Source organism: Cynocephalus volans, chromosome 1 (genome assembly GCF_027409185.1).
Source record: "Cynocephalus volans isolate mCynVol1 chromosome 1, mCynVol1.pri, whole genome shotgun sequence".
Lineage (NCBI taxonomy): Eukaryota > Metazoa > Chordata > Mammalia > Dermoptera > Cynocephalidae > Cynocephalus > Cynocephalus volans.
In genome coordinates, this window is record NC_084460.1 from 136,465,703 (window position 1) to 136,493,099 (window position 27,397).

A 27,397-nucleotide genomic window follows, 5' to 3' on the forward strand; every position below is an offset into this window, starting at 1 on the left:
AGTGCAATCAAAGGTGATTCTCTTCAACAGCATCACGTACACCCCAACACTCCCTTTATAAAGGCTGACTCCAGGCCTTCCGCAATTTTCTTCCTTTTCCCCAACACAGCGGTGGTGCTTCTCCTTTGCTGTATGGATGCCGTCCTCCAGCCTCCAGCTGCTGGTCTTCAGAACACTTACGATTCATACAGTAGTTTAGCAGGCAGCATGGTCCCACTGCTTCACATTGATGCCAAATGACAAACTTGGAAGAGAGCTATGTGGTATCACCCATCCCACCCCACCCTATGAACAAAACATGTCATTCAGTTTTCAGCTTACTCCTGTTCTGTAGCAATTTATAATTTGCTTGAGATTTTACATAGGTGCAAACATTTCCATACACTGACTGCAGAGTGCAAACAAAATTTTCTGTGACTTGGAGTAGCATCTGAGACTTAATAAGAAAACGACAGGGATTAAACATGTTGGATTCTACATAACCAGACCAGTTCAGATGCTCCTTTTTGTTCAGTGTTCCATCACTATTCCTTTCTCCAGCAATTTTAATGGCAGGAACTAGAATAACAATGATAATATGGGAATTATCTCACCATGGCTGCAAGACATGGCATTGGCAGAAAGCTCATCTGACAGAATTAAATAAATATTATTTCTGATATTTGTTGGAAAAAGACTGTCAGAATTACAACAGTATGGTTTATCCTTTAAAAAGGGTTTTAATGAACTAATAGTTTTGATCTAAAATCTGGGAACTAATAGTTTTGATCTAAAATATGGAAACTTGGGGACAAGAACCTGTATTTCCAATGTGGCTGTGGGACATTTTTCCTTTTCCCTATCTCATATACAGTACCCAAACAAATAAAAACTTAAAGGATGTCTTACAGTATTTTTTCTTTCACTCAGCTTCTTAGAGCTGCAGCTTCAGTTACTATAATATACTCTACACGTTTCAAAATTACATAGGAAATACCCAGAATAACTAAATAAATAAAAGTCTAAAGAAAACTGGAACAGTACTGCGTCTCCATCTGAGACGAATCTTCTACTTCCAGCATCGCAGAGGAGGGCAAGGACAATTTTTTTCAAAAGATTTATATACAGGTTTGAATCCAGGAATTAAGGTTAAAAGCATAAATATTGATAATTTCAACTAAATTCAGAATGGTTTCAGAAAGATATGATACAACAATTTAGAATAAAACAAAGCAGAAGAGCATATTTTGGTTTGCTTGAGATATACATAAGGTGCAACAACTTTTTCTCTTCAGGATGTTGTGGGACAAATGTTAGTGTAGATGGAGTTTGCTGGCAGATTAAAGTACACACCATAGCAATATGATTTTCCAAAATAAAAAAGAATGAGAGAAATGAAATAAAAATAGTAATTGGGGTCAGAGGAGAGCACTACATATTGGTCTGAAATATTTGTGCTAACAAATGTTGTTACCCTGAAAACACCAACACTCCTCTCTAGCAGATTCAGGGCAGGAGAAGCACTATTACTGAAAGCAAGACTTTACTCAGAGAAACGACAAGGCGAGTGTCTAAAGAACTATAAAGCTTTGCAGGATTTCTGCTACTCTCAGTGCCTAACTGCTTAAAAATTAAGCATTTCTACAAAAAGGTTTTTTTAAAGTATCTGAAAACAGTCATATCCAGTAGGTTGCCCTCCCACCCCGACCCCTGCCTAAGGGAAAAGCCACTGAGGTTTAGGAAAAGCAGATCAAGTAAGATATTAATCACATAGAAAAAAGTAATCTCTTGTTTTGCTTCTTTTTTAAAAAAGGTCCCATGAATATACAGCAATCTCTTAAGGAACTCTAGTGAAATGTAATCAGAGGACTGAAGGAGGGTGCTCTGGCAAAAATAGATCTATTCTAACGTGTTCTATAGAATAACAAATTAGTACCATTGTCAAGGTGCATGTTCTGCACCATACAATTTTGTTGTTTGTTTTTTGTTTTTTTGGATTTTAGCTAATTGTAAGTTTGAAATCACTGCTAGCAAGTGGTCCAAAACTCCAACAGCCACCAACATCAGGACCCAGCAATTTTCAAACATTCACTTTTTGCTTTGAAATTTAGAAAACATTAATAAAACAGCATCATAGTAAAAATATCACACTAAAATCTGGGGCTGCTCACTTGATTTATTTCTACATGAAAGGAGTTAAGCTATAATCTGATTAATTAGCTGTTTACTAATTCCTTCTTCCTTCATCCCCACAATGAATACGCATTTTTAAGGACAAAATTCCAATGCTTTGCTGCCCTCTTTACCTGCTTTGAAAAAAACAAAAACCCTCTCTATATTTTTTCAGTCCTGTTAGTATGCGTACATATTTTCCAGCACCGACACTGAAGTAATATCTACAATGATGAGAAGCTAAACCTGGTCAGTATTAATAGAGTCATTTTTTGATGGCTATTAGGTCAAATTACAATTAGAAAAAAAATTATCATTACAATTCAGTCAAGTATAAATAAGAAAGCTAGATAAAACCATTAAACTGTAAACTGTCACCATTTATAGATCTAATTCAAAAGCTTCAAACTTGAACTAGCACTGTCAAAATTCTGCCAGTTTGAAAACGATTAAAAATTATTGCTGGAATCCAGTAATTAAAATTTGGTAGTTTGTGCTGTGATGCAAGAGTGGGGAAATACTTTGTGCTATGGAAAAAATACCCTGTAAAATCTGTAGCCTCAGACTAATTTTGATTTATCACTTTGCATCTGTTGCTAGGAAACAAGACACTGAACATCAGGTGGTTAAGTCAATATGCTGAATGTTCTAAGCCAGTTAATCCACTTGGCACTGGCATACGTATGGTTGGTTTTATGTTCAAAAGCAACAAAACACAAAAAGGAAACAATCTTGCAGGTAGATCTACGACTGAGAGTCCCACTCTGGTCAGGCACACATCCCTCGTTATTTACTCAATATCTCCTAAACAACACAAACTCGAAATGGCTCTAAAAACCTGCAGTGCCAATTAGGCTGTGCATAGCAATTGCAACCCGTCCAGTCTGTCTATGATGGATGTAAAAGGACTGTAGCTCCAAGTCCACATGAAGTGAGTGCCTTCAATGTGTTTAGAATAGTGAAGTAATACTAAGGTCACTTCTGAATAATATTTTTGTCTTTTTTTTGTTTGTTTGTATGAACAATCCATCGGTCACTTAGACCCCTGTGTAAAAATAAAAGAATCCTCAAGGCATGAAAACATCAGTAATCTGCAGGACTCTTCCCCTGTCTGGGAAAATATTTGCCACAATTTGCCCCAAGCAAATTCTTCTTGGTCACTCAAAGCTAAGAAATAATTCAGATTGTAAGAACTGTAATTTCTCTCTCTCTCTCTCTTTTTTTGCCAGCAAACTACCACTCTGGTGGCAAATATAAAAGTGCAGAATATATGGACCACGAGGCCGAGCATACACCGCTAACAATGGTACATCTGCCTGCCCATGCTGCTTGGGAGTCTCTGGAACAGGCTTTTTAATATTTATTCTACAATATAAATGTATGTATAACCTATTATATAAACCATCTTAGAACTTAAATCTCCATGTACAAAAAAGACTAAGAATATCTAATAATAACTAGTGCAGTGCGTCAGTTTTTGTTTTTTTGTTTTGTTTTGAAAGACTAACTAGGTAATATATGAAACTAGTTTCACACTCTCTGGTTGGTAAAAGAGATGCGGGATGAGCTACAGTAAAGGCAGCCTTTTATAAAGTTACCACCTATTACCGTCAAAAGCCTTCAATAGAAAGCAAAGCTCCAGGATCATTCTGTTTCTGCTCAATATCAGACAGATAACATCACCCTTAAAGATTCTGGGTTCTGAAAGAACAAACTGGCCCAGGATGCTAACTTCTGCTTCAAGTGAATCTGGGCCGTGTAGGGCAACAAGCACTTGTTTGCAGTCTATATTTTCCACCACATGGACTCACTAGCATCCCTTGGTAAAGACAAGGCTAGGGTAGTAGGTAAAGCACAATGTTTTACAATTAAAGGGCGCTTCACTGGTCAGCGCAGGAAATAAGTACAGGAGCCTGTGGCATTTCTTTTGGCTGTCCATCATGGGTGAGCGGAGTTGACCTCTGACCTCTGTAAAACAAGAGGAAGAAAAAAAACCCCACTTATTCAGTGTGTGTTATCGGAGGATAAAAAGGGCTTCTGCTGACTTCTTGTTACTCATTTAAATAAAACCATTTTTGTCCTTAGAGTTTCTTTTCTTTTCCTTCTGTCCCCTACCTTCCTTGTTCCCTCCCCTTCTCCCTCCCTTCCTAACACTTCTTATCTCAGTTCCCCTCATACAACTCAACAACATACTCTCTGGTCCCAAACAACTAACCATTTCCATTCAAAGAGATGAAATCTGAAGCACCCCAGATTTGGAGCAACTCCCTAAGAAGTGGAAAACTTTCAGTCAAGGACTGAGGTTCTAGGACAACAATCTTCCTCTTGATATTAAAAATGACACATTCCTTTCCTTGACTTGCCCAAAGAGAAAATTCTCATATAACAATTGGTAAACTCTAAGTTCATTTCTTAAGATATATAATAATACACCATTTTAAAACTTAAGTCCAATAAAAACAATGACTTCTGAAGAGAAAGAGGGATGGACTGTGACTCTAAAAAAGTGAGTGAAGAGTAAACAATAAAGAAACAATGAAACCCTCCCAGCTAAAGAAAAGTGAAGAAAGCAAGTACTAACTCTGGATTAAAGACCGTAAGAAAATGCAGGCTGTTTGGGCCAAAATCAGCACATGTGGAGGGAGCAATCCAGACAGGACTAAAAAAATTCATGGAATTTTCCATCATTTGGATTGGAACTATGCCAAACATAGCTGATTTTTCATTTTTTATATAATTACTAGCAGAAAAAAAAAAAAATACAATTTACTTCATGGTTATTAGAAAACTTCGAATACTTGGTAATTTCTATAGAGTTTATCATTCTAAAAAGATAAGATTAAGCACCTCTTTGGCATTTGCCAACAGGCCTACCAAACCTAGACAGTGCAAACTCACTGCTTACCCCTAAAATGGTCTGTAGTGTATAACACTTAGAAATATGGGAAGTAACAACAGTAATTTCATTGATTTGACCTTTCAATACATAGAACAAAAGCAGCTATTTTAAGATTCAAATAATATCTGCTCCATAACTATACCCAAGTTTCTCTTGATGCACAGAAAAGAAAAATAATGTAAACGAATTAAAATATTTGGTTTTAGAATCTGGTAATCACTTAAAAGCTCAAGATATTTAGGATTTTAGAAAAACAAAACGTGTCAGAATCAAACCTCTGGATTAATCTGTTTTTTCATGTGTGAATGCTGTAAGCACCAATAACTCAATATGTACACAGCTCTTTGTTCAAGAAAGATGAAATTAAAATGCTATTTTTTTTTACTTTTAAGATTGACTATCTCACAGTATTAAAAAATTCAAAAGAATCTTTATAAGTATTGAAAAAGAAAAAAAAGTGAAAGATGAAAAGTTTGATGTAAAAAAAGAGCAAGAGGGATGGAGAGAGATTGAGGTGAAAGCCGAGGTTGATCAATGGAAAAAGGAAAGGAGTTAGAAGTGCAATGGGTGAGAAATATGTGCTGCAACTAACTAATGGTTCCAGCTCCCAGAAGAATGGTCGGGTATTCTTCATGATTTTCTATGACATGACTGATGCTTGCTTAGGCAGCATGCTACAGCAAAGAGCAATGACTTGAGTTCAAAGAGCTCAGTTCAAATCTTGACTTGGGCACGAATTAACTGCATGCTCTTGTCAAGTTAATTAACCTTCAGAACCATCATTAAAATGGGACTAAAAAGACCCACCTGAAAGGACTAACGTAAGGATTAAATTTAAAGAGATTTCTTCCTTAAAAACTCCTAGTAAATAGGATCTTAACAAAGGTTTGTTCCAACTCCTTGTTTCCTGCATTTTGTAAACCTGTCCTCCTATGTTGGGTTCCTAAACCTAATGTTAAATTTTTCATGGCTAGAGTGCAGGTAATATATTTCTACCCCTAACTCCATGGGCTATCCTCTAATTTATGAACCTAGGTGATGCTCAAGTAATATTTAATTAATTGGTGTGCAACCTGGGTACAATTACATTAAGCCTATAGGTAGAGAGCTGCTAGTTGGTATGCTTTAACAGGTAAGGGCTAAAGTTACAACTAATACTCCTCAGGGTGATCTGTCTATCTAGATATTAAGAACACTAACCATTTGTTATGTTGATGATAAAATCCTGGTAATCAATACAGGTTGGGTTTTCCTTACCTGACATGCTCAGGACCAGAGTTATTTCAGATGTCAAGTTTTTTTGGATTTTGGAATATTTTACGCATACATGCTGATTGAGCATCCCTAATCCAAAAATTGGAAATTATGTCAGCACTCAAACACTTTGGATTTTGGAGCATTCTGGATTTCAGATTTTCAGATTAGGGATGCTCAACCTGCATTGTTCTTTCTAATGGGAGGTTTAAAGAAAAGAAAAAACCTTTACTCACATTTTTTCTATGCCTGCTACCTAACTTACTACTTTAAGAACTACCTCATTTATTCATCCATCCATTCATTTGTTCATTCATTAACTGATGTAACAGAAACTGCCTAAGCAAGGTGGGGAGCATGAAGAATAAAACCAGTGCTTGGCTATCAAAATATACTGGAAGAGACAGAAGCATCAACAAATAATTATGACCCAAGGCGGCAGTTGTTCTAAGGGGTCATGTGGGGGTAGCATGGAGCACGCAGCCTGGGGAATCAGGCGGATGAAAGAGAGGGCTGAGGACGAGGGTTGGAAGGAGCAGCAGTTCACCCCAGAGGACATTCAAAGGCAAGAAGTTGGCTTATCTGGAAAGGAGCAAGTGATTCCACATGACTGCAGGGCGGGGAGTGTTGGGGGGCAGTGATGGTGGGGGAAGAGTGTGGAAAGGTTTGCTGCAGCTTTCTGCTGTTGCAAACTTGGAGTCATGGAAGGCTGGTTAACACAGCAAGAGACCACAGTCATGTTTACAAGAGAACACAGGCAACAGTGAGGGGGACTGTAGTAGCCTTTTCTGATCCATGAATTATCATCCCCCTCTGAATTCTTATATTACCACTTATTTTCACAGTTCTTAGTAATATTCAGGCAGATATTTTTAATTCTCTTTGAATGTGTATGTGTTCGTCTTCTATACTCAACTATAAAACTCCATGAGTGGAGAGGTGTGTGTGCATTATCTCCCTCAGAGACTTTAGCAGATTTTAACAATGTCTGTCAGCATTCACCTGCTATTAGCAACTTGCAGTGTACATATGAAAAGGAATTTGACTTCTTGGAAATATCTAGAGGCTATTTGTGAAGAAGCACTAGAACTGTAATTTGACAGGTAAAGAGCAAGAAGCAAATAAGCTCACATCAGCGCCTCCAGGTTTACCTGGATGTGAAAAAGGAGCAACAAGCCCTACAGGTGGCTATGGAATGTTGACCTAAGAGAAACTGAAGCCAGACATAGATTTATTGAGCCAATATGATGACTGCAACCAGGGAGACGCACAGGTCAGGCCACCCTGAGAAATGTGCTCCAAAGAGGGTCAGCAGAGCTTAGCATTTTAAAATCACAAGAAAAGGGAAGAAATGGAGGGGGGAGAGGACAGCCCACCTAATCACTCCATCAGTTCTTCTACTGGTTGTACATGACATGTAGATTTGGGATTATTACTAGGTTATATCCCACAGGAAAGGAAGGATCACAAGAAGCATTTTAGGTTATTTTATGGCTTTCTGATGCCACTATGACTGCTTCTAAGTAAAAATGGTCTATGATAATATTTTCCAGGACAAGTGGATGTGACTATTGACTTATCCCAGATCTTCCAAGGCACTATAATTTAGCCGCCTTGTTCAAAGCAGGTTTTTTGGGTTATCAACAAGTTGTGCTAGGTTTCAAGCTCTTTTGTACTAAAGACTGAAAGTGAAAGAAAGTAACTCATCTGTGAATAATCCACTTTGGATAAAAATATGAAATACCTGAATTTACAAAAGGCTTTTTTGCCTTCCCGAAGGATCTATTAAGTACCAGAATACCCAATTATACACTAAGAACTTAATATACTTTCTGTGGGGCTGCATTGAGTTCAAAGGGTTTTCACATCTATAATCTCATCTGATCCTTACAACTTTGTGATTCTTTGGGGATATCATTATGCTCAATGTAAGATGAGAAAACTGAGGTCCAGAGAAATAAATTATTTTGTAGCATATCACAGAGAGTTGAAGAAAAATCCAGGCCTTCTGCCCACCATGAGTTAGATGTCAAGATGCTCCTTCCCCTGAACCACACTGTCTTCTGACAGCTGGTACCACCACTGCCACCAACATCATCCTCAACAGGAGTGCTCCCCATGTGCTAGCACTAGGACATTACATTTAATCCCACAGAACATCCCTATGAAACGACTGCCACCTATTTATGGCTTTTTAGGGAAATGATATTTACCACAGGATACTCTATACAAAATAAAATACTTGGCTGGCTACATTCCCGTTTGTATTTTTCCACACTACTAACTAGCACAAATACTTTTGTAACACCTCATATAAACAAGAGTACTCTTGAACCAAGTCTGAACTCCAATGTATTGTGAAAAATGTCACAAATCACATTGGAAATGTTGACATGGTTTCTATGTTGTTTTCTCCATCCCTGTTTCCTCACTAACCTGTGCACATTTTCCATCGCTGCCACTTCAGCCAGCGCAGCAAGGCTAAAGAATGCAGACACGGCAGGCATTTCAGGAGTACTGCTCCGTGTCTCCTCTACCTCAGTGTTGTGTGAGCATTCATCATTGCAGTCTGTCTCACTAGCTTTAGGGAGACTCCTCTGCAGTCGCTCCTTTGGTTTGTCATCTGCAACAAAAGAGAAATCTGTCACAAGAGGATCACTCTGTTCTCTCTACAGAAGGGACACTGAGAAAATGCTGTGCCAGGCAATGTGAAAAGAGCTAGTGTTCTTTACTGTTCACTTTTGCTGTCCATTGAATAGTAAGGCTTTTATAGAATATCTTCTTCCACGGTAACAAAGCTCTTTTATTAAGCTCAGTTGTAACTATGGACAGCGCTGTGCCCTAAAGCTGAGCTGAAGAGAAGCTGTTTTATACAGGGTCAAAGACTGCGTCAGTCTTGGAGTGGGAAGGAAAAATGAGCCTAGGCCCAAATAAAACCCCAGGGACTTCTGCAGTGGGCTTGTAGATGTTGTAAAAGGGTCCTTAAAAGCCCAACTGACTAAACATTTCTCATGAAGCCATGGCATGGCCTACTATGGAAACCTGGACATTTGATATGCTGTAATACAAACACTTAAGATGGTCTACACACTAGATTAATCAATTCTAATGAGATAAAAGTTGTTATTTTGTTCTGAATACCTACGGGCCCTCTGGTACTTACAAAGAGGTGAATAAAATGCTATGCAAAGATACCTGCTGGAAATGAGTGTACTTCCTTTATTATGTAGCAGTTCTAGAGAAGGAGGAATTTTTTTTTAATCATGGTTTTTAGAACATTTTAAATATAGAAAGCAATCGATAAAAGCTGTAAATGTCTTATAGTGGTTTATAAAAGTGCTATGGTGCTTTTCTACATAAAAGGAAGGATTTTCTAAAATCTTTTACTCTTCCTACATGTAAAAATGAATGAGGATATAAATGAATAAGGGTGTAACAATCTACAAAATAAAAATCATAAAACAGAATGCAGATTGGAAAGGGAAGGAAGGAAAGGCCTGGTGGACTAAACATTGGGACATCTAGATTTTAGTCCTCACCCTACTTCTACTTAGTTGAATGTACTCAGACATAAGATTCCACCACTTTCGAGTTTCATATCTTAATTTACAGGGTAAAATTCAGGGTCTATAATATGCTTTATGGTTCTGCAATCTATATATACAGAATGCAAGAAAAAGTGCACAAAATTCACTAATTGTCCTCTAATTCTACTCAGCAAACAATTTATCTCTATTAACACTTAGATTTACCCAAATCAGATAAAATGAAATGCCGGAAGTGCTATAAGGCAGAAAGACAACAGCTAATATCATTAATGCCTGACTGGTATAGCACCACAAGATTTTTGTGGAGATGCTCAGGATCACTCACCAGGCCCTCTCCTTACCCTGGGGCACTCAGGTAATTCCATTACCATGGAGGCTACCAGGAACAGCAAATAGACCACAGGCCACAAATGAAAATGGAGAAATTTACTGTTTGGCTGGATTAGACCAGAGAACTCAAGAAATCCAGAAGCATTCTCAAGCTCCCTCAGTGGTCTGAATTAGCTTTAGAGAAAGTACTGAAGGGATTTTAAGGTTCCTTAATCCAGTGGTTTGAATACCAGATAATCTAGCTTGTAGTGACTTACACAGCAGACCATAAAGAAACACTGATTCTTTCAGTATCATTAAAAGTCTGGGCTCTTCTGGAATTTACTTAATCCAGACTATTTTTGTGCATGCTGAGAAAGAGAAGGAGCTGACGGTCCTAAAAATTACCTGTCCTTTCTAGGAATTCAGACATGCTCTTAGAAAAATAGCTATGATTTCAGGGCAGGAAATAAAACACATTTGGAAGTCTGTAGAAAGCTACAGAACAGACCCGTTTTTCAGTGAGGAACCACACACAGTTGGCCTCTAGCCATTTGCTAGCCAATGTGGCCATGATGGTCACCTGCTTGCTCTGGTAATCTCTGTCTAAAGCTGCCTCTTCTTACCGAAAGTACCTCCTGCTGGTGATACCCGGCCGTCTGCTGTCCTGACAAGGTGTGTGATCTTGGTTTTCCTTGCTTTTCTTTTTTGGCTTCCCACCAAAGGTTCTTGCATTGTTGTTGGCTCTGGAGGATTGGGAATGGATGGGGCATTTTTAACCTTATGAGCAGGCTCTGTGGTGTTTTTGTCTTCTGAAAATATGGCTGAAATAGGACAAACCATATATAGTTACACACAAAAACACAAGGCACCAACATTGCTCCTGGAAAGAAACACTTCTAAATATCTTACCCACCTGAATAGAGAATTTATATTCAGAGTTTTCAAAGTGTTGATAGAAAAAAGGAAACACTGCCTGTAATTTGTTTGCTCCTTATTTATATTTGCTTTGATTAAGTGCAGAGGATTAAGATAGCTTCTTTCTCTTTTAATATTTTCTAAGCCTTTGGATCTTGCAGGTTTGGGAAGATAACATATGCAAATCTGAGTAAATTGTGTCCCCAAAGACCACAAAACCTAGCTTGTGATCAGGGTTCCGATCTGAGATCCTTTTGGCCAATTGGTCTGAAAAGGACGGTAAAATAAGTTTCTTTTCTTCTGAGGACACCAAGATTAAATGTGCTTCGTACATTTACATTTATGGTTGTGACATTTGCTTTCAAGTACCAGGTTGGACTGCTCAGAAAAGAAATTGTGAGGCATGACCTTCTTTCATGTTTATTAACTGCTCAGTAAGGATAGGACAAACATTAGTGAAGCTAACATACAAATGAAATGCTCTCCCATTCACTGAATTTTAGGACAAGGTGAACGTGCTTAGTGAGATAATTTAATGAAGTCCCACATGTCAGCAAAGATCACGGAGAGGCATGTTTTAGGTACCCCAGTTACAATTCCAATAAATCATTTAATAGCACATTCCTGTAACCTGAGTCACTGAATCAAGAGTAAGGAAGACATTTGCCACCAAAGACTTTTTTTTCTTTCTTTCTTTTTTTTTTTAGGATTAGACCTGCAAGAGATTTATTGGGGGAGACCTCTGTGGAGGATAAAGGGGAGGAACCAGGAGTAGGGAGGGAAAGTCTCAGATTCCAGTGTAGGTCTGCCATCTATGAAAGGAGAGGAAGAGGAAGGAGAATTGGGTAGAAAACGACTGTAGCACTGTTCTAAGAAAGTTTTGTCTAGGCCAATGGAAAGTCCCCAAGCCAGAACTGCCTCTTAGAGGAGTCCTGCATCCTGCAGTAATGGGCGAGAGCTGGCATCCCTGCCATGCTTAGTCATTGGCTGGTTGCTTTTCAGGAGAAGCATGGCCTCAGCCCCAAATATAATTGTAAATCCAGAAAGGCAGCAGCTGGGCTTGTCAGTCAACTGTGCTCTTCACAAAGGACATAGGAGAAATGCCTATCCATGGCCATCATGCCCTACATAATAGGATAGATTTCCCCAGTTATTTGCTCTTATAGTATTTTTCTTTTCTCAGTTATCACCATTAAAATTAAATTTTTGTTTTCTAAATTTTAAAGGTTATTCTCTCCTTTTGAACTGTAAGCTACATGAGGGTAGTTGCTAAGTCAATGTTGTTTATCACTGTATCCCCAAGATGCACAAGATGCACAAGATAGGATGGCACATAATAGGTACAAGATACAATAGGAGTCATTATTTTTATCTACACTCTCCGTTCTGTTCTACACATTCCAAACTAGTCTTACACTGCAGTAAAAATTGCAGATCCCAGCTTAATGTTATTTTCTCTGGAGCATCTTCATTTTTAATATATTAGCAAAGCTTAGCCAAAAGTGGCAAACCTTTGAAAATGGACTTATGATTGTACAAATGTGTACTCATTCACAGAGAAAGTAGAACTCTTAAATTTTTTTGTAAATTCTTTCCAGTATCTTCAGGGGGTATATTCTTGTACCTTCTGTCTTCTAGGCCAAGAGAGCACTGCAGGCTGGTCATTGCCAGCATATCTCCAAACAACCTGCCTCCCAACTCCCATATCCTTTACAGAAAGCACAATTTTAGCAGATATAGCAGAAAGTGATGGGGAGATGGGAATGGGGATGTAAATTAATAAAACTGGGATGAAGGAACCTAGAAGTTGTTGTAGATGATTCCAAATCAAAGAAGGGCTCAAGGCACAATTCACATGCCAAATATAAAATTAAAAAGCAGAAAAACTACATCAAAAGCCCCCAAGTCCCTCATGCTGCCCTTCTTCACTGACTCTGCCCCAAGGTTGGGGGTTGAGGTTGGCAGTGAGCTATACCATACTGAGGGAGAAGGCATAGAGTGCTAGAGCCAGGCTATCTAAATTCAGAGCTTGTCTTTGGCATTACTTGTGGTACACTGAACAAGTTTCTTGGCCTGAGATCAGTTTTCTCGCCTGCAAAGTACAGGTAATGATGGTAGTAGCTATGGAGGGCTTTTGATCAGATTTTTTTAAAAAATTTTATTTTGGCGATATACAATGTGGTTGATTATTGTGGCCCCTTACAGAAACCTCCCACCCTCCTTCCTCTACCCCCTCCCTCCCAACAATGTCCTTTCTGTTTGGTTGTCGTGTCAACTTCAAGGAATTGTAATTGTTGTTTCTTCTTCTCCCCCCCCCCCCCCCGGTTTTTTTATTGTGTGTGTGTGAATTTATTTATTTATTTTTAGCTCCCACCAATAAGTGAGAACATGTGGTATTTCTCTTTCTGTGCCTGACTTGTTTCACTTAATATAATTCTCTCAAGGTCCATCTATGTTGTTGCAAATGGCAGTATTTCATTCGTTTTTATAGCTGAGTAGTATTCCATTGTGGAGATATACCACATTTTCCGTATCCACTCATCCGATGATGGACATTTGGGCTGGTTCCAACTCTTGGCTATTGTAAAGAGTGCTGCAATGAACATTGGGGAACAGGTATACCTTCGACTTGATGATTTCCACTCCTTTGGGTATATTCCCAGCAGTGGGATAGCTGGGTCATATGGGATATCTATCCGCAATTGTTTGAGGAACCTCCATACCATTTTCCATAGAGGCTGCACCATTTTGCAGTCCCACCAACAATGTATGAGAGTTCATTTTTCTCCACAACCTCACAGGCATTTATCATTCAGAGTCTTTTGGATTTTAGCCATCCTAACTGGGGTGAGATGGTATCTCAGTGTGGTTTTGATTTGCATTTCCCGAATGCTGAGTGATGTTGAGCATTTTTTCATATGTCCATTGGCCATTTGTATATCTTCCTTAGAGAAATGCCCACTTAGCTCTTTTGCCCATTTTTTAATTGGGTTGCTTGTTTTTTTCTTGTAAAGTTGTTTGAGTTCCTTGTATATTCTGGATATTAATCCTTTGTCAGATGTATATTTTGCAAATATTTTCTCCCAATCTGTTGGTTGTCTTTTAACTCTGTTAATTGTTTCTTTTGCTGTGCAGAAGCTCTTTAGTTTAATATAATCCCATTTGTTCATTTTTCCTTTGGTTGACCAGCCTTTTAGGGTCGTATTCATGAAGTCTGTGTCCAGTCCTACTTCCTGAAGTATTTCTCCTATGTTTTCTCTAAGACGTTTTATTGTTTCAGGGTGTATAGTTAATTCTTTAATCCATTGTGAGTTCACTTTAGTGTCTGGTGAAAGGTATGGGTCTAGTTTCATTCTCCTGCATATTGATATCCAGTTATCCCAGCACCATTTGCTAAGGGCCAGACTCTTCCCCAGTGTATAGGCTTGGTGCCTTTGTCAAAGATAAGATGGCTGTAGGTGTGTGGGTTGATTTCTGGATTCTCTATTCTATTCCATTGGTCAGTGTGTCTGTTTTTAGGCCAGTACCATACTGTTTTGGTTATTATAGCTTTGTAGTCTAGTTTAAAGTCAGGTAGTGTTATGCCTCCAGCTTTATATTTTTTGCTCAGCATTGCTTTGGCTATGCGTGGTCTTTTGTTATTCCACATAAGTGTCTGGATAGTTCTTTCTATTTCTGAGAAAAATGTCATTGGAAATTTGATGGGGATTGCATTGAATTTGTATATCACTTTGGGTGGTATGGACATTTTCACTATGTTGATTCTTCCAATCTGAGAGCATGGGATATCTTTCCATCTTCTTCTATCCTCTCTAATTTCTCTCAGCAGTGGTTTATAGTTCTCATTATAGAGATTTTTCACCTCCTTGGTTAACTCAATTCCTAAGTATTTTATTTTTTTGGTGGCTATTGTAAATGGGCAGGCTTTCTTGATTTCCCTTTCTGCATGTTCACTATTGAAGAATAGAAAGGCTACTAATTTTTGTGTGTTGATTTTGTATCCTGCAACTGTGCTCAAATCATTTATCAACACCAAGAGTTTTTTTGTAGAGGCTTTAGGCTGTTCCATATATAGAATCATGTCATCTGCAAAGAGGGACAGTTTGACTTCATCTTTTCCAATCTGGATGCCCTTTATTTCCTTCTCTTCTCTGATTGCTCTGGCTAGTACTTCCAACACTATGTTGAATAGGAGTGGTGAGAGTGGGCATCCTTGTCTAGTTCCTGTTCTTAAAGGAAAAGCTTTCAGCTTTTCCCCATTCAGGATGATATTGGTAGTGGGTTTATCATATATGGCTTTAATTATGTTGAGATACTTTCCATCTATACTTAACTTGTAAAGAATCTTTATCATGAATGAGTGTTGAATTTTGTCAAATGTTTTTTCAGCATCTATAGAGATGATCATATGGTCCTTGTGTTTGACTTTATTAATATGGTGTATCACATTTATTGATTTGCATATGTTGAACCAACCTTGCATCCCTGGGATGAATCCCACTTGATCGAGGTTAATAATTTTGTGTATGTGTTGCTGTATTCTGTTAGCTAGTATTTTAGTGAGGATTTTTGCATCTATATTCATCAAGGATATCAGCCTGTAGTTTTCTTTTTTGATTATATTTTTACCTGGTTTTGTTATCAGGATGATGTTTGCTTCATAGAATGAGTTTGGGAGATTTGCGTCTGTTTCAATCTTTTGGAATAGTTTGTAAAGAATCGGTGTCAATTCCTCTTTGAATGTTTGGTAAAATTCTGCTGTGAATCCATCTGGTCCTGGGCTTTTCTTTGTTGGGAGCCTTCTGATAACAGCTTCAATCTCCTTTATTGTTATTGATCTGTTCAGAATTTCTACGTCTTCATGGTTCAGTTTTGGGAGCTTGTGTGTGTCCAGAAATTTATCCATTTCCTCCAGATTTTCAAATTTGTTGGCATATAGTTATTTATAGTAGTCTTGAATGATTCCTTGTATTTCAGATGAATCAGTTGTAATATCAACTTTTTCATTTCTAATTTTTGTTATTTGAATCTTCTCTCTTCTTATTTTTTGTTAGCCATGTTAATGGTTTGTCAATTTTATTTATCTTTTCAAAAAACCAAGTTTTTGATTCACTGATCTTTTGTATTGTTTTTTGCGTTTCAATTTCATTCAGTTCTGCTCTGATCTTAATGATTTCTTTCCTTCTGCTAACTTTCAGTTTGGATTGTTCTTGTTTTTCTAGTTCTTTAAGGTGAAGTGTTAGGTTGTTCACTTGCCATCTTTCCATTCTTCTGAGGTGAGCATTTAATGCAATAAATTTCCCCCTTAGTACTGCTTTTGCAGTATCCCACAGGTTTTGGTATGATGTATCATTATTTTCATTAGTTTCAATAAATTTTTTGATTTCCTGTTTGATTTCTTCTTGGACCCATATGTCATTAAGTAGAATGCTGCTTAATTTCCATGTGTTTGTATAGTTTCCAGAATTCCGTTTGTTATTGATTTCTAATTTTAATCCATTGTGGTCTGAGAAAATACATGGGATAATTCCAGTTTTTTTGAATTTGTTGAGACTCAATTTGTGACCTAATATGTGATGTATCCTGGAGAATGATCCATGTGCTGATGAGAAGAATGAATATTCTGAGGTTGCTGGATGGAATGTTCTGTAGATATCTGCCAAGTCCAATCAGTCTAGAGTATTGTTTAGATTTTGTGTTTCTCTGCTGATTCTTTGCCTAGATGATCTGTCCAATATTGACAGTGGGGTGTTCAGGTCCCCTGCTATTATGGGATTAGTGTCTATTTCCTTCTTTAGGTCTAATAGAGTTTGTTTTATAAATCTGGCTGCTCCAACACTGGGTGCGTATATATTTATGATTGTTATGTCTTCTTGATGGATCAATCCTTTTATCATTACGTAGTATCCCTCATTGTCTCTTTTTATGGTTTTTAGTTTAAAGTCTGTTTTATCAGATATAAGAATAGCCACTCCACCTCGTTTTTCTTTTCTGTTTGCATGGTAAATCTTTTTCCATCCTTTCATTCTTAGTCTATGTAAGTCTTTATGGATGAGGTGGATCTCTTGAAGGCAGCATATAGTTGGGTCCTCCTTTTTAATTCAGTCAGCCAGTTTGTGTCTTTTGATTGGGGAATTTAAGCCTTTTACATTAAGAGTTGTTATTGAAAAGTGTTGATTTATTCCTAGCATCTTATTGATTATTGTTTGGTTGTCTCAGGTGTCTTTTTTTCCTTGCTTTCTGATTTACTGTTTGTTTTCTGTATTTGTTGATTCCTTGGGTTGTAGATAGCCTTTTTGTTTGTTTGTTTTCTCTTCATGAATGCCACTTTTATTATACTAGTGAGTTTTGATTTTTCTTGGGTTTTATGGCAGTGGTAGTTATTTTTCAGGAACCAAACCCAGTACTCCCTTGAGAATTTCTTGTAAGGGTGTTTGTGTGGTGGTGAACTCCCACAGTTTTTATTTGTCTGAGAAATATACTATTTGCCCTTCATTTCCGAAGGATAGCCCTGCAGGGTAATGTATTCTTGTCTGGCAATTTCTGTCTCTTAGTATTTTGAATATATCATCCCATTCCTTTCTGGCTTTTAGGATTTGTGATGAAAAGTCTGATGTTAGTCTAATTGGGGCTCCCTTATTGGTGATTTGATGCTTCTCTCTTGCAGCTTTTAAGATTCTCTCTTTGTCTCTGAGTTTTGCCAATTTGACTATAACATGTCTTGGAGAAGACCTTTTTGTGTTGAATACGTTTGGAGATTGTTGAGTTTCCTGGATCTGAAGATCTGTGATTTTTCCTATACCTGGGAAGTTTTCTGCCACTATTTTGTTGACTATGTTTTCAATTCAATCTCCTTTTTCCTCCTCTTCTGGAATACCCATGACTTGGATATTTGAGCGCTTAAGGTTGTCTGATATCTCTCTCAGATTTTCTTCAATTCCTTTGATTCTGTTTTCTTCTTTTTTTGTCTGCTTGTGTTATTTCAAACAGCTCATCTTCAAGTTCAGAGGTTCTCTCTTCAACTTCCGCAAGCCTGCTGGTTAAACTCTCTGTTGTGTTTTTTAGTTTGCTGAATAAATTCTTCAGTTCGGCAAGTTCTGCTACATTTTTTTTCAGGGCACTGATTTCCTTGTACATTTCTTTTTTCAGGTCCTGTATACTTTTCCCCATTTCATCATGATGTCTCGCTGAGTTTTCTTGTATCTCATTCAGTTTCCTTAGAATTATCACTCGAAATTCCTTGTCAGTCATTTCAAGGGCTTCTTGTTCTACAGGATCTAGAGCTTGAGAGTTATTACCTTTTGGTTGTGTACTTTCTTGATTTTTCATATTTCTGGTATCTTTTCCTTGACGTTTATTTATTGTGACGGGGGTTTCACAGTCCACAGGTTTGACACTATTGTCTGACTCAGATGTTGCTGTGGTTACCAATTTGGTATGGCTACCTCAGTGACTGCTCAGTTGGCCACTAGTGCCTTGCGTGTGCGGTTGCCTTGGGTCTTGGGCCTCTCCGGGGAGCCACCTCTCTGGTCAGCTTGGACTCGGCCGGGCTGCTGGATCACGGGGCGGTACCACAGGGTGTGTGGTCTCTGCTGAGCTTCCACCTCCCGTGCTGGACTTCTCCCTGTTCTGTGCGCTCTGGACCGGGCTGCTGGGATGCGCGGAGGCACCGCAGAGCGTGTGGTCTCTGCGGAGCCTCCCCTTCCCCTGCTTGATGTCTCCCTGCTCCATGAGCGCTAGGCTGGGCTTGGGATGGAGCCGGGTGGCGGCGGTGAAGCCTACCTGCTGCCGGATCACGTGACAGCAGCCCCCCCACATGGTGTGTGGATTCTACGGAGCTTCTACTTCCCCTGCTGGACGTCTCTGTGCTCCGTACGCACTGGGCTGGGCTGCTGGATCTCACGGTAGCAGTGTGGTCCCCGTGGAGTTCCCGCCTCCCCTGCCAGATGTCTCCCCACTCTGTGCACACTGGGCCGGGCTGGGAATGGAGCTGGGTGGCAGCGGTGAAGCCTATCTGCTGGATTGTGTGACGGCGGTCCAGCAGGGCCTGTGGTCTCCTCAGAGCTTCTGCCTCCCCCGCTGGATGTTTCCCTGTTCCGTATGCACTTGATGTTATGCTTTATAGTTTAAATCAGTTGATTTGTGGGAGAGAGTGACGCTAGGGACTGTTTATTCCACCATCTTGACCAGAAGTCCTGTTCCCTCAATCTTAGGTCAGTTCTAGTAGCCCTTTCCCAACGCGCTCTGGCAGCCACATATCCGCCACCAAAGACTTTATTTCCTGTTTAAATAGGTTGGGAATGCTTGTGTCTTATCTTACATACTTATTTCCTTAGGAGTTCACCACTCCCACCTTAATTTAAAAGAAAAGAATATGCAGATACAAGTTTAGTAATCATTTAGGAGTACAGACATGTAGTCAAGTCTCATGGTTGGGACTGTTTTTTTTTATTCCAGTGGCCTAAGGGCTTTTGGGCAGGGAAAAGATGCATTTTCCTATTTTTTAACTATGTAATCTGTTAGGACAGGCATAGAAATCATTTTTGACAAAGAATGTGGGTCAGAAAATAAAGGTTTGACATGACAAACTCCAGACGAACTAAATCTGGAGAATAACTGAAGGTACTTATCAGAAGGTAGATCTGAAAGTAGTTATTGGCAAAAAAGTAATACACACACACACACACACACACACACACACACACACACACACAGACAGACACATATAACATAGTAAGAAAAAAGAGCTAAAGTAAGAGGGAAAAAAAAGACAAAGCAAGAATAACTTAAGGTGTGAAAAAATGCACTTGTTGGTACAAACACTTGCATAGGCCTCATTTAAAATCTTTAATCTAGCTCTCTAACAGGTTTGGGTATATCCTCAAGAAAGGAGGGCTATGAATTAGTAAGATATTTTGCCCTGAAAAGCATGGCACCTTGTCTTTAACAGATGTTTGGAAAGGAGATGTTATTCCAGGCTTCACATTCCAAAACAAGTAGGAAACAACTTCAATTATATCAAAAGAAAATATGTAAAGCACAAATCACACCATGATTTGTAGCTTGGCCTTACCTCAATATTGCATAACAGATGGTTGTGTGGGGACAGACTTAAGATAAGTTATTTAAAAAAAAATAAAAAGTATTTGACAATGCTACCAAACACCTTTTCAAGTAAGTAATGAAAAGTTAGGAAAAGGGCTCCTTTTAAATTGTAGATGTATACCCAGGTCAAACAGATCTAACTCAATGACAGACTAATTTTGATAATGTCAGTTTCTTAGTCACGGAATATTTATACTTTGATATTTAGCTTATCATAGGCCAGTGGTGGCATATATTTTAAGATTTTTTAAAACTTCAATAAAAGCTTCAAGCAAAATGAAAGATACTTTGGTTAGAAACACTCCAAAAGTTTCATGACTCTGCTTTAGCCTTAAAATTCAAAGTCTTCTCTGTAAGTTTAAAGAAACCAATAACTAAATTCACAATAAACATTAAATAATCTCTACTGAACATTCACAAGCTTCAACATTTCTAGTCTCTTATCCGGATCCATCAGTTGTCCCTTCTCATGACAGAGACTTGGAGTTTTGTTCACCTCTCCAATATGATCATTACATTACAGATGAACATTTCAAGAGTATAAACCTCTTTCCTTTTCTATTTCCTCTTCCTGGAAAAATCCTGAACTTGTGGAAATAAGGGTATAGCAGGGTTCCAAAGATGGAAAGGTGTGTTATGTCGGAAGAACTGCTGAGAGAAAGAACCACCAAGAAGGAAAAAGAAAAGGCTGCCAGAAAAAGGAAGGTCAGATGGGTTGGGAAAGATGAACTGATTTCTACACAGAGGTCATGAGGTAATGGAAACAACACAGTCATAGAGATCTGAATTCTACTCTTGACATTTTAATTTACTAACTGTGGGACCATGGGTCTCAGTTTTTTCATTTAAAGATGGAGGTTGGGGGCCGGCCCGTGGCTCACTCGGGAGAGTGTGGTGGTGATAACACCAAAGCCACGGGTTCGGATCCTATATAGGGATGGCCGGTTGGCTCACTAGCTGAGCATGGTGTTGACAACACCAAGCCAAGGGTTGAGATCCCCTTACTGGTCATCTTTTAAAAAAATAAATAAATAAAATAAATAAATAAATAAAGATGGAGGTTGGACTAGATTAGCTCTAAAGGAGCCATCCAGCCATAAAATAATGTTGATTTTGCTATATAGTCTACAATCAGGGTCCTCGCCAGGAAAAAGTGAGCCTCGAGTCAGCTCCAGAGTCACCAGGCTGTGGAACAATAATCCCTTGACTAGCACTGCTTTTGTATGTGTGTGAGTGTGTGTGTGTGTGTGTGTGTGTGTGTGTGTGTACCTTCAAATGGTTTCAATTCTATTCAGTGGTTGTTCCTTTTCTAGTTTGTTCCAGACGAATTGGTAAAAACACAATATGAAGCCAAGGGCACAGCTGCAAAGGGATTGCAAGTAAGAGTTACAGTTCAGGCCTAAAAGCAGACTGGGACTAGGGAAAGCTCAGAAACCAGCAGGCAAGGGAGGCAGGGTGTCAAAGGCAGGTTGGCCAAAACATATCAGCATTACTCAAGTGCCAGAGGTCAGCAGTATGTTAGGAGACAGTAAAGGAGCGAATCAGGTTGCAGACTAAGTGGAAGAGGCAAAAAAAAGAATACACTGGAAGCTCCCATAAGTCCCCCAAAAGGAGGTAGTGTTAGAAGAAGTCTCCTCTAAATTCACTATTAGATCAATAAGTAATCATGGGCCCTGCAGATCATCTATATGTGAAAAAGGTATGTAATGTGGCCTTGCAAAATTTTGGAAGAGGAGGTAAGGGTCCCACCCAATGCTTTGAAACAGGGGTTAAACCCAGAACATACTGTTTTATTTGGTGGCCTAGACAGCAACCTTCAGGGTCAGCCCTCAGGGAGAACCTTCTCGTAAGACAGAAGAATTGGGAAAGGCAGGTAAATCTGAGTCAAAGCAGCAGCTGACTGGAACAAAAGAGTAGATTTGGGTCCAGCAGCATTGGCAAAGCAAACAAAGGTTTTGTGGTGAGGACATGATATGAAAAAAGCTCACAGAAGGAAACAAGGCTGAAAGTTGAGCACAAAGACAGCAAGCCAGTTACTTCCCCTGTCAAACTAATGGAAATGTGAGAAAAGAAAGTCTTTGTCATCCAAAAATAAATTAGTCATTTCTCTTTCCTCTTTTAATTGAACACACAAAACTACTGTGGACTGTGGAACAAGTCCACAGGGCTACTTTTTACACTCAGCAATAACCATAACACACTTGGAGCCACATTAGGTTTTCTAAACTCTGCTCCCAAAACGTGGAATACATTTTTGGGGGAAAGAGTACTGCATTTGTATTGTTCTCCAGGAGGCCCCGAGAGTGCTTCAGTCATGAATTCACATTCCAAATTAGGGGATCGAAAATTGCACTGAAATTATTATAGCCAGATCTGGAATCTCATTGCCTTTGGTTGGTCTCCCATGAGCTGAAACAACAGTCAAATGCTGAATGGAACACAAGAAAAAGGATCCTAGGAGACTGCTGAAGTTACATAGCAACTATGTCAAACTTGAGAAAAGAAATCAAGTTAGACTGGTTGCTGTGGATCATGTTGGAAAATCTAACCATAAACCAGTTTTCCTCCCTATAATTAGATTTATACATTGCAAAGAAACTAATGTTGTGGAGATTCCTAGTCTGAGGTTTTGGGGTTTTTTTTCCTAGTAAGATACCATTTATATGTTCAACATCTGAACCAAATGAGGGTTAAAAGTCTACAGATATGCCTGATAAATTGAAACTGTAGTGGCTAATGTACTTAAGTGGAGAGAGTCCTGGTTTCTTCCCTTTCTGCTTGTGTTGGTCGGGCTTTAATTCCTTACCACGTACTTGGGGCTGGTAAGCCCTCCTTAACTCACTGGGGCTACTGTCAAGATGAAATAAAAAAGTATATATATGTGTGAAAGCCCTCTGTAAAGTGTAAAATGATATTAAATATTAATTATAATCCTCATCACTATTGCAATTAGAAACCTCTAGCTTAAGAATGAGTATATGACACCATAATTCAGCAAAAAGATAAACACAGCGGCAGAGGTAGGTCTTCTTGGTTTATCTGAAAACTTTACCTTTATTTCTAGGCTGTGGGCAATCTTTTTTTTTTTTTTTTTTTTTTGATATGCAAAAGTTTCAGGAAGTGGATTAGCCATTTTGAATTTTAAAAGCACAAGGAAAAATGCTTAAAACAGGTTATAAGCTTAGCATTTAAACCTCTGGTGTATTACTGAGCATGTAAAGATTTCTGATATTTAGGGAAAAACAAAAACAAACTGCAAGGCAATTATTCATAAGGTGGTATAAAGAAAAGCATAGTGAATTTAAGTCATACACTCTAACAGAGATCAGAACAGCCAAACAACTACAGAGCCTCAGTTGAATCAACATTTCCATTATAGACATCAGTACAAATAATTCCCGTCTAACCTTTGTACAGGATGGCTTACACGTTAAAATTATCCTGTATTATCATTTCATTTTCTGTCCTTATATATTTATACCCTCCAAGGCAAAATTTTAATAAGCAGTGATATGGCCTAGGTCAGACAAAGGATGAAGTAAAGAGCCTAGATAATTCACAAAGCACATGGTCACCACCCAAACAAGAAATGTTGCAATGGTACGAAAATAAATAACCAAAAAGGTCACATTAAATTGCTAGTAATTTCTGATGCTCAAATTGATTCCTATTTTTCTGGCCATGTAAAATGAGTTTGCTTTCTACACAAAATAAAGGACATACAGTTCTCAGTGCATGTTCTCCAAAGTTTTGTCTTATATTAATAATAAATATAATTAAATATCACCAATATAACTCTATTTCTACTAAACTCTTAAGACTGCCTATAAGACTCAAAATTGATTTATTTTTCTGCCTCCCCACCTCCAAAGGCAAAAAATTAGGGCTACAGAATATGGTGCTTCTATTATCACACCATCCACTCAACCAATTTGTGTACTACTATCCCTAAACACATGAACCACACATGTACTTAGTACAAACATGAAGAGTGGCTCCTAGAGAAGTTAAACAATTCATCCTATTAAAAATATGAATTAGTGGGCCATCTGAGACTAGAACTGGATCTCCTAATTCCTAGGTCAGTGCTCAATCTACCACTCTGCACATGTTCTGATACCTCTGTAGGGTTTTCAGTGTTTAAAAAACAAAATAAAGTACTTAGAAGAGCATCATTTCAAGTAATGTGGTCTTAAATGCCTTTTAGATCCTTCTGATAGTTCATCGGTGCCTTACATTTATCAAATCTGTGAGGAATATATTTTTAAAATATACAAGAGCTAACTGTCAATTTGGAGATGTTAGGATTTAATGCTGGAAAGAGCATAATTCATATTTTGTTTTGGCCAGCACTTAGCAGAAATAGTACTCCATAAGATCGTGAATGTGAAATAACAGGTTAGAAAATAGATGTACTGTTGGGATGAAAGTAAAATGACATAAAAGCAGACGAGGCTCACGCGAACTGTGCTTACCAAACCCCCAACATTTATGTTTAATATTAACTCAAACTTGAATATTTTTGATAAATATATTAAAAACCTGAGTATTTGTGGTAAGTGACTTAGGCCAAGTGTGCATTTTATTTATTTTTTCTCCATTTCAGTAAGGGAACAAGAGTGTATTTGGGAATCAAGAGATATGGACTTGGTAATTACATTCCCCCTTCTGGATATAAGCAATTCAAAAGAGTCCAAACTGGATGATCTCTAAGATTCCCTGCAGTTTTCAAATAAAGTGACTCCTGATCAAGCACTACAAAAATGTTCAGCTCTTTTAAATATCTACAATGGAAAAAAGGGAATTAACGGGAAGAAGGGAGGGATGGCCCCTTCACCGTCACAGAAATCAGCATGCACCTAATACAATACCTAATAGTAGTTAGATAAAACCACAAATAAATATGGCTGTGGGAAATTTCAAAATAAAATCTGCACCTAGGACCTGTAACATGACTAGTTAATACTGAATTTTTCTTTGGCTGTACAGAAGCTTCAGAGGCATTCCATATATGTTTAGAGGTACTGGGAGGTAGGCTAGGGAAAACATTCAGGCCAGAACCCACTTCTGAAGGCCTGCCTATGCCCATCCAACCACAAGAGCCCCATAATGTCCTATTCTGAATCCCATGAGCATGAACATCTGCCTGTTACATGAACTACAATGCTGAATACATTGTTAGGAAACACTCTAATCTCTGATTAATGTGATTCAAAGGTTACAAATCTGCCTTTAACAAATTAAACACCATGTTACACACTATTTAACCCTTGGCAAGAGTCCCTAAAATAGTAGTTTTTATTTGAAAATGAAAAATCACCTAATTATGAACATTCAGGTCTAATACTATTGATTGATCCTATGTAAATTATGCCATTTTTAAGCCTGTAAAACTTATGCCATTTCCAGCTTAGACTACCTGAAATTAAACAAGAAATATTGCTTCTTTTACCTTCTGTAGGGTGAATGGCATCCAAGAAGAGTTGCTTGTTTGACCATTTATCCCCACTTCCTAAAAACAATGATAGAAAAGAAAAGTGAAACTCTATTCCTACTATAGACACACATACTAAAAAATAACTTAAATACAAAACATCACACAAATGAAGCAGAATTTTATTTCAATTAATTAATTTTCAAAATGGCATCTACCAACTAAAATAATGAGGCTACTGAAAAAAAATGGATTAAAAATAAACAAATTTTTGTATTTTATGAAAAATACTATTAGGTAATTTTGTGACTTTTACCAAGGTAATTTGAAGATCAGTAAAAGGGAATAATAAAAAGCTGGCATTTTACTAAAGAATAATGTTTTTTCACTGGAAGCAGAGGAAAAAATATCAATATCCAAAACAAAACTAAGAAGCCAAAGTGGAGGTGAAAATAAAACCCAAATGAAGTAAAGAGTTACGTACAGGAACGCGCAGGCACATATGTCTACACACAGAAGATAGCTGCATTTAAAGCCTCATTCAAGAAACATGAAATGCTTCACATTTGGCCATGCAAGTAGGACGCCACGGGCATCGGATGGGTAGCTTTATGATAGTCATGACACAAACATGCAGGGAGATGCTACAGAAAGTCTGTCCTCCAGGACATGTGGCTGCACTGAGCCAGATGGGAAGATTTACCTTTTACGTGAAAGAAGAATAGGAGTCCTGAACTATGAGAAAAGAGAGATCTTAAGACTAGCCCTGAAGAGGTTCAAGGGCCCATTGAGATCAGAACAAGACAGATGTTCAGAGTAAAGGGAAGTAGAGTGTAGTAAGTCTCTAGTGCCCTCAGGAAATAAGAGTTACATGACTAAAGGAGGTGGGAAGAAGAGCCTGCAAAGGATGAAGAATATAGACCAGGGGTGGGGAGAGATAGGTTACAACTTAGGAGAAAAAGGTCAACAAGAATCCTTATGTGTCACAAAAGTATAGCAATGGTGAGACTTTCACAAGAATATAAAACTGGTAAGATTTCAGGAAGTAGGAAAATGTGGTCATGGTATGTAGGGCTGCCATACATGAGAAAAGCAAGAATAGTCAAAGAAAATAAATGCATAAGAGGTCAAACAGACTAAATTACAAAATGCACTAAACAGAGATGAGAAGAAACAATTTTATGATTCATATACAACTCTGAAAACAGGGACAAATACATATTTGAGCAGAACTTCAAGTGAAGGAGATTTGCAATTAGCTGTGAATCTAGAAAGAATGACTATGCCTGCATCCTCAGCTGATGGGACGGAAGCAAGCACAGGGAGGGGAAGGCAAAGGCCATGCACGAAAGCATTACTCAAAGATGAGTTCACAATGGAGGTGGCCAAGAAACCTTAATGGAGGGTGGAAGGCACCAATACCTTTTTCCGGAACATTAGGCTTCTCCTTTTTGTGCTTATATTTGCTGACAATTTTGTGGAATAAGTTCTTTTTCTGAGACTGGAAAGGACCTACAGACAATATTAATATAAATATATTTTAAATTCACAATATTTCATAAAACAATATTGTGTATTTTTAAACAATTACACCCTCCTCCCTCCTGTGGAATAAGCAAATTGAGTCGCAAGAAATATCGTCTTGCATCTTTGCTCATTTGACTGGTGCTCAGCCCCCTTCTTTAGTCTTAATTAAATCCAGCGAGATTTTCCTTCGAAATGTATTGGGCAGAAGCCTCCATTAGGGCTCGGACCCCCTAAGCAGAAATTGCAGATTTA

The 27,397-nt window shown here is 38.3% G+C and overlaps 1 protein-coding gene across 4 annotated transcripts in view; it reads right to left on the reverse strand.

Moving 5' to 3' along the window:
• Nucleotides 1-284: 284 nt before the first annotated feature.
• The window catches only part of BBX (BBX high mobility group box domain containing), a 278,279-nt gene continuing 251,166 nt past the window's right edge, over nt 285-27,397 (reverse strand). For 2 of the 4 annotated variants that reach the window (XM_063098074.1, XM_063098070.1), the window contains 5 exons: nt 27,041-27,130; nt 25,637-25,696; nt 10,788-10,985; nt 8,741-8,927; nt 285-4,119 (listed from right to left, as the gene is read on the reverse strand). In XM_063098074.1, the coding sequence (XP_062954144.1) occupies nt 4,032-4,119; nt 8,741-8,927; nt 10,788-10,985; nt 25,637-25,696; nt 27,041-27,130 (623 nt within the window). In that variant the 3' untranslated portion in view covers nt 285-4,031. The remainder of the gene's footprint in view (nt 4,120-8,740; nt 8,928-10,787; nt 10,986-25,636; nt 25,697-27,040; nt 27,131-27,397) is intronic. The other 2 variants (XM_063098080.1, XM_063098086.1) reach the window with 2 other exon arrangements.